The sequence below is a fragment of the Tachypleus tridentatus genome, chromosome 5, assembly GCF_004210375.1.
Source record: "Tachypleus tridentatus isolate NWPU-2018 chromosome 5, ASM421037v1, whole genome shotgun sequence".
NCBI classification, from domain to species: domain Eukaryota; kingdom Metazoa; phylum Arthropoda; class Merostomata; order Xiphosura; family Limulidae; genus Tachypleus; species Tachypleus tridentatus.
The window spans coordinates 23,207,044-23,215,699 of NC_134829.1; the positions used below are offsets into that span (position 1 = coordinate 23,207,044).

General features: G+C 29.4%; 1 protein-coding gene across 6 annotated transcripts in view; it reads left to right on the forward strand.

Moving 5' to 3' along the window:
* LOC143250709 (cyclin-dependent kinase 8-like) overlaps positions 1-7,287 on the forward strand; it is a 48,289-nt gene extending 41,002 nt beyond the window's left edge. For all 6 annotated transcript variants that reach the window (XM_076501619.1, XM_076501623.1, XM_076501620.1 and 3 more), the window contains 3 exons: positions 2,281-2,365; positions 3,959-4,072; positions 4,367-7,287. In XM_076501619.1, the coding sequence (XP_076357734.1) occupies positions 2,281-2,365; positions 3,959-4,072; positions 4,367-4,477 (310 nt within the window). In that variant the 3' untranslated portion in view covers positions 4,478-7,287. The remainder of the gene's footprint in view (positions 1-2,280; positions 2,366-3,958; positions 4,073-4,366) is intronic.
* The last annotated feature ends 1,369 nt before the right edge of the window (positions 7,288-8,656 follow it).

Genomic DNA, 8,656 nt, shown 5'->3' on the forward strand with positions numbered 1-8,656 from the left:
AATATTTGTCAATTCTTGCCATATTTTTTATTTATAGCAGGAATTTGTATATTGCTACAGTAGGCAAAATAAAGTATCAATAAGAAATATATTACTGAGTATCAATCAAGTTGAATCTGACTGGATTTATTAAATGAAACTTTTTGGTCAACTGTAAAAGGTACTGAAATTGTAAGATGAAAGGAAGTAATTTTAATGTTTTTTTAAATAGTTTTGGGAGAAACTCTTTGTTAATTTCACAGCATAAAAGTGATAAAAATGCTAAATCTAATTATGTTACTGTTTAAAGCTAAAATTAAGTGTAATAAAGACACACCGTATTGTGCCTTGCAGCCAAAATATCAACCTGCAGGACACACTATGTGTAATTAAAATGAGTGGTAGTTTAGCCATTTTTCATGTACTGTACTTCAGACTGTGGAAATCCAAACTATCATGTATTTACAGCATATGTGCTCTAATGGACTGTAACTTCGCATACCAAATTTCAAGGCAATGAATTAAGAAATAATGTAACATCTCCAATTTTGATTGAATTTTTTTCACAGGTGTTTTTTCTTTGCACCAAACATATGGAAATTTTATTTGATAGAAAAACATAACTTTTATGAATTATTTTCTAATTTGGTATGCTGGTAGATCTTTACAAACTGATATTAGGAGTCTCATTTGCAGCAAATATAAGCCACATGTTTAAAGTTTTTCAACAAACACAGCTAAAATTTACCAAAACTATTTGTGACACCTGTTTGAAAAGTCACTTGAGCTATTAATCTAACATTTTTAGTACAGCTTCACCTAAGAGTAAAATTGTACAATTTTTAGTTTTTTTGTCATTCAGATAAAAAAAAATGATTGAGAGCACCAAAACATTTTAGTGAAAGCACTTAACAGGTAGATAAGTATTGGTTAGGTCAACCAAAGTAGATCAGCAGTTTGTGGCTCAAGTTTTCAAAAGAATCATACAAGTGACTGATTGTTATTGGTTATTCTTTGCCAACTTTTAATCTTAACTTTGCTCAATTTTATGAAGATATCCTACTTAAAGAGTGATCAGCATCACGTGATATTAGTTGGAGCAATTAGCACAAATAATTATGCTTCATACAGCTGAACCAATTGTGCATGGGGTGATGACAAGAAACTGTTAATCTAAATTCCATGGCATTTGAATAAAGGAAACTGTTAACATAGTTTTAGAGATGAAAACTACTACCATATATTTGAAAGAACCTGGTTGGTTGTGTAAAGGTCTGCTCCAAATAATAGGGTTGCAGTCCTGTAACTGATGTTTAGTATTAGGTGTCACATTCTTATTTGGTGGTTTTTATTGGTGTGTATCAACAAAAAGTCACGAAATTTGAACAAAATCACAAAGTGTGAAAAACAAACTACTAATAAAGGATTCATCATCCAACTTAAAGGAATGAAATGAAAATCAGCAGACAAACTGGTGACTACACTTTTACTATTGATAAGAATTTTGTAACATGGACATTCATTAGTTAGCTGGGCCATGTGTATTTTATTTTATCCATCATCATATCACTAGTTGAACAAAAAATGTGACCTAGCTAACCTATGCAAAAAGTTGAGAGTTACTCATCTAACATTTTTAGTACAGCTTCACCTAAAAGTAAAAATGGACTGTTTTTAGTTTTTGTTATTCAGATTAAAGAAGGCTGATTTAGAGCAGCAAACTAAAGTGTAGGTGTTTTTGGTTAGATTTAGTGAGTTTGTGCTGAGTTTCATGAACTTTGCTTAAATATTTCCTCTGTAAGAAAAAGAAGAAAAAATCAGCAAGTGTCATGACCCTATTCACCACACATTCCCAATCTGAAATGTGTTAAAAATCTGACTTTGAAACTTTTGAGAATAAAATGATGTGTAAATTTTTTAACCCTTTTGACACTGAATAACAACTTGTAATGTTTGGCATGGCACTGAATATATATGTTTGATACTTCAACTAATTACGGTATCAGTACTAAAAGCATGATATGTCAGCAATAACTCAACAAAAGTCCCTGAAATATTCAGTGATTGTACCCAATACTATATATGTTAAATTTAATACATAAGTGTAACAGGAATAAAGGAAGGTCGCCTGTTGTGCTGAGCCTTCAAGCTGACTGAGGTCGCCAACCGTTCGGAAAGGGTTAAACATCTAGTAATACTACTAATGTACCTGTGCTTTTTCAGTAATTCCATTTTCTAATATATGTTTGTAAAATCATAGACTGGTTAATTTTTACTCTGTGAATCTTGATTTTTAAATAGTGTTTTTGCTGGATACCCCATTCCATATCCCAAAAGAGAATTTTTAACAGATGACGAACAAGAAGACAAGTCAGATAATAGTAAAGTAAGTACAAATGCTGCTTAAGATTCCAGTTCAATTTCTAACAACTGGTGTGCAACTGAAATATTTTGAATATGTATTGATACAGTAAAAAGATAGCAAGTTATTGTTTGGTACATGTGCTTGGACGAGCTTCATAAGAACTTATATTACACTGTAGTTGAAAATTTTAGAAAATAATTGTATACAGTTCCATGGCCTGATGGTGTCTGCTACCAGCTAAAACTTTTGAGTAGTAAGGGCACCAGAAGCTGGTAAGAAAACATTTACAAAGTAAAGCGTAACAGTTTCTCAGTCTTCTACATGTGTGAAACAGGATGTAACTTGAAGATTAGGTTAAGTAACCTGAGTTAAGATTTTTAACCTCATTTGTGATACATGCTAAAGTTTTAATTATTGTTTTAGAGGTTTCCTTTGAAATAAACGAATAAAACTTACAAAATATTAATCTTTAAGTTATAATGTACTTGATAATAATAATAATTTTGTAGTAAAAATTTTTAATTCAATTTTAAAGGTAACTTTGTAATATATGCTGAACAGAATGTCAGTGCTGAGACATGAACCTGCACTAAGAAAAGAAAAACCAGAGAAGCCTTATTAACAAAATTAAACAATCCCATAATTTGAAAAAAAAATACCCAGGCACATTTCTATATGAATTTGATCATTATTTTTCCAGAATTTTGTAACCGTATGCATATATTTTGCATAACATATTCCACATTTCCATATTTATTTACTGCTTTTTATTTTTGGTTCAACTATAAATAAAATCATCTGTCACTTTCTGTGGATTAATGTACATATGCACAAGTTATCACTATTAATTCTAAACTTTAAATGCATTATTTGATTGTTTAATGTTGGTTTAAACACTAAAACTTTTTTTTACCTTTTAAAACTTGAGTACTTTATAATGATTACATCAATTGTTCCTTATATTCATTTGAAATACATTTGTTTTTATTACAAGTTACAGCTTTTGTGAAATGATATTCTGAGATGTAAACTAACTCTTCTTAGAAGTTTTGTTTTTAATAAGGGTTTTTAAGATTTACTTTTCAAAAATATTGTTTGAAAGTATTTATTTTAGTTACAAATTTTGTATTTAATCCTTTTTTCAATGTATATATCTTAATGCTTGGAAGAAAAAATAGACCTTTTGTGTCCAAGGAACAAAATTAGTTGCGACTTTAGTCATCATTAATCAATATCAACTTATTAATGTTAATATTTATTTCTTTAAATGATTATTCAGTTGTTATCACAAATAAATTTCAACTTTTGTTTGCATAATACAGTTCAATAGCTGTTCAGGCTAGTTTTGACAATTTTACCTTGAACTTTTCCTGTGTGAATTTTGTTTACATTAAACAACAACTTCTTAAACATTGATTTAATAACAATAACATAATTTGAATGTTCAAACTGTACTCAAGTCTAATAGGTTTCTTTGTTATTTTAGAATAAGGTTTATTTTCAATATGTTTAAGTAAGTTTTATAACCTAAAATAATTATTTCAGTTTTAGGATATTTTAAGAGCATTTAGATTTGTGAAGATATAAAGTATAATAATTTAATATTTCTCTCAGACAACAGCAGTGAACAACCAGGGTAATCAAGATAACAACAACCATGGACCAAGTGCCAAACGTGTACGGATGGCTCCACCCCCAGCAACTACATCTACAACATCTACCAATCAGGTTCAAGCATATTTCCTTTTGAAACACTAATTTATTTACTCTTATTAATTGGATATTAAAAGTAATTATTTGTGTTTGTTGTAAGGAATAAAATATAAGCCTTAAGTTTGTAAATAAAATTTTAAAGATTTACTTTAAAATTTATTCAAACTAACATAGTGCAAATATTTTATCCAATTATATTTTGCTAGTAATATTTATAAATGTGCTCTTTAGTGTTACTTGATATTAAAAAACATAAAATATAATTTTGTTTTTTGGTCAGTTTTAATATTAATACATTTCTATTTCCAGTCGCATGGTTTGGGGGGAGGCGTACAACAAAGTCAACCTACTATGCCTTTCACATCGGCAGCCAACAACCCACAGACTGCGGGAGCGGCAGGTTTTCCACAGCATTTCTAGTCCTCATCATCTGTGATAAATAATTTTCTTCCAATGCTCGGGTTTATTGTCAACATGAGAGTTTAAAGGTCGTATTAAGAAACATTCCTGTCTGTATGAAGGTGTTTTCTAAGTGTGCTAGGTATCTCCTAAATATCTAGTAATCAGTGAAAAAAAGGCAGTGTAAGAGAATAAAAAGCAGAATGTTGTGAAGCGAGACGTTGAAAATTAAGATCTGTTTTATATTATGAACTAAGAATTTGTAAAGATGTGTTGTGTTTTTTAATTGTTATTTTAATGTGAAAATTCTACAGTGTAAATAAAACAACAGAAAGCTGCTTGAATGGGTTATCGTGCTTCATAAAATGAACACATTTTTTATATCTTCATTTATGTTGATAATCAAACCTAATTAATATTTTGTTAGTATATTTCAAAAGAAACAAATAATGTCATTTTTGAAATGAGAAAAAATTTAAGGTTGGTTAACAAAAATTTTAATTAAATTTTAAAAAATCACCTTTTACATGCATTATGATTATGAAGGCTTTGTTAAAGACATATAAGTATTTGTCATTGTGATTCTATGAATCTTTTTGAAATTTCCATGTATAACCACTGAGCTATGGAAAAAGACAGAAATAAAAAGTATTAAAATATGTCAACCAAACCAGGTTTGTTGAGTTACTTGAAATGTAATTTTATGGGTATAAAAATACGTATTGTATCATTATGTGTAAAAGATATGCAAAAATTGCATGTTCTACCATCTTTTACTTTTTTATTTCATACATGTCCAAATAATGTGTTTTTACAAATATGTAAGAATATTTAATTCACCAGAAAGTGTTGGAAATTGTTAAAAATTGTGGAAACCTTATTAAGATGATTGTTTCAAAGAGTGCTACAATAGAGAAGTTTGAATAGTTTAGTAGTTAGATGAGCTAAAATAATGCTGAGAGTTATTTGCACATTGTAAAAATTGTTGCCTTTGAAATAATTTTCTTTGTCATTGATTATTAGGTCTTATGGCTATGGTAATGTATTATTTTTTGATAATATAACAAGCATATACAGAGGATGACACGGTTAGTCATATCTTAGACTTTTCCTCTGCACATTGATTTGTACCTTAAACACTTCATTTAAGCAAATCAAAAACACAAGTCCTTGGATTTAATTTGTATTTTTGGGTTGGAAGGTTTTTGTTTGTAATCAGGTTGTTTTTTAGCATGAATTCAAAGCCCTTTTTTATTCTGATTACTTTGGCAAACAATTTGTTGTTCTTTCATGGGGAACATTTATTGCCCCTTCAAAACATTTTTATTGGATTTGGATTTAGCAGTCTAATTGTATGAATATTTGTCCTTGGAAGGCACTGTGACATATCTTCCAACCACAAGTCTACAAGTAGTGGCATTACACTATCAAGTATATGGGAATTCACAGTGAACAAACTGCATAGATGCTATTCGCGTTACTCGCTTTGCTTTGGTTGGCACCTATAGCAATACGTTTCAGCATACTGATAGCACTGATTTACCCTTAGGCTGACAAGGCTAGATAACAGGAGATTTGTCAAAGTATTTACTGTGAAATAATTCTTTATTTTTTGATTGAATGGGTTTTCGAGAAGTAAAGGGAAACTGAAAACAAATATACAATAACAATTTTTATTCAACCAAACAGTGCTAAACTGTGCTTAAATGGCAATTTAAGCAATTATACAATTTTCTTTACTGGAGAGTTAGGTTTTAAGTCATAAACAAGTCTAACTTTGTTGAGATCCAATTTTATACTGAATAAATCTCATGTTGCATAGTTAACTCCAACTTCAGACTTGCATAGAGTGACTATTACTACCTAAATGACTGGTCATTAGCAGTGAAACATAAGAAAGGTCATTACTCCCAGAGATCACCTGACTGCCAGTAGAAAAGATGACTGGTAACTTTATATACTAAAATAACAATGTAACTCTTTATCATAGAAATTAAAAAAAGATGCAACTCTAGGTAGAGATGACACAGCACAATAGGTTGTAAGAGCAAAAGAAGCTTAATGACCTTGATCAACATGTTATGTGGAAACTACAAATACTAGTACACAAATTATGAAAAATTCCTGTGTTAATATAAGGAGGTAGAAAATGTGGTATATGTATATACCATAAGAAGTCATTCTTATAAAGTGTGTTTAACCACCCATATTTCTGAAGTAAATGTTTAAATTTTTTTTTTTCCATTTACCAAGTGTATAAAGTAAATTTATTTATTGTAGACTTTTATTGTAGTACAAATAACGGTATGGAAGTTTCACTAGCAGTGTTTTTTTGTATATTTTTAATTTTATCACACTGTGTACAACAGAGATTTTCTGAAAAATTGATCTATTTTATTATAGTTGAAAAGTTTTCAGGGTTAAAGATGCAAAGGATAATTTTTATGAGCCAATTGGAAAGCTAGTACTAATAACTCAAACACTATGGCAAATAAAACTAAGATTAAATACTTAATTTTATGTGTGTTTTGTTTCAGTGTATGACATACATATAGAGTAATCAAGAAACACTTCTAAAATCTAAATCCATCATGTTAACCACATGCTACGTCAGATGGCTTTCAAGTACTTAGGCTGTATATGTTTCAAGGTTTCCATTGTTATTTAATGTCCATCTCAAAGACATTGATTATGAATCCAGTCATATATCTGAACTCCTTTTGTTTTGTATAAAACTATTAAGTGTATTTCAGATGCCTTGTTCTTAATGTTGAGTTTGTTAACATTATGAAACGATCTGAACATAGTGTCAATAAATTTTATTTCTTAAATGTGGTGTTCTATGACTTTTTAAAGACGATATGAAACACAGTGAACTGTAATAAAAATGGTTTCAAATAAACTCCTTTTTTTTCTTTCTTAGTGACATTTGATATAAAATTTTCATCCAAAAGCAGCATTATTCACATCAGTGTTCTTCCTGTGACTATTTTATGATGGCTTATTAGCCATACAACAGTACTGTAAGGTGAAATGGAGACAAGTTTATCTCAAGTTAAATGTTATGACTGTTACCTGTAAATGTAATTGATACAGGAACTGCAATGAAATGGTTTTGTTTAATAGTCCATTTCTCACCAGTAATAACCTAAAATGCTTTTGGTGTTTGGATAGTGTGACATGTTGCCTCTATCACTTATTCAGTGGATTAACTGTTCATTTATTTGTGAATTTCTTTTCTTAAGTGAAGGCCTAATCTAGCTTTTTATTTGCTACTTTTACTGCAACAAATTATTTTTATTAAAGATCTATAAATCAAAACCAAACACACTGCTTATGTTCTACTACTACATGAGGCCTAATTTGTTTATTTGCTTCACTCTTCCATGTAGCATTGATGAGTTGTGAACTTGGCAAAACTCATCCAGTGTAGCAAAAGTAGCAAGTCAAAGAATTATATTAGGCCACTGCATCATCTTTTTCTTACTGATATTTACTTTTTGGTGAGGATATGAAATTCACACAAAAATTGCATTTGAAGTTAATAAGACAAAAAATTATATATAAATTTGAATTTAATTTACTTATCAAGCAAATCATGCAGCCACCAATTTTATAACTTAAAAAGTACTTTTTTTTTTTTTAGTAAGTTTATGTTGAAGCTTTATTAAAGTATACTAGTAGTTATGATTCTAGTGAAAAAGACATCAGCATCCATTAATAAATATGTTATGGAGAGTCATGAAGCACTGTTTTTTAATGCATAATTATTTATTTTACAATAAATCTATTCTATTAGGTCTTCAGAGAGATTTAGATTTTAAAAATATTAGTAATGTCTACTAATGCTACACATGGAGAGTTATTAACAAGAGCTAATGCATGTTAGTTGAGACAAGAATTTTTAAGCAGAATGCAACAGTTAAATGAGATATTGGATGTCAATATTACAAACATCAGGTTAATTGTTCAGTTCATGGAAGGAATGCCTTCAGTAAGTATATCATTTTAAACAGTATGAGAAATAGTACATTTTGTAAAGGGGCTATTCAAGCTACTTTTAAATAGAAGAAAAGGAAATTACTTTGATCTTGGGGTCTCGTGTCATTGTTTTAGAACATTTAAGTAAGTCAGATAGCATGGTTTAAACATTTTGTTTTTCATATTGACAGAAGAATTCTTTATAACAAGTTGTTTGAA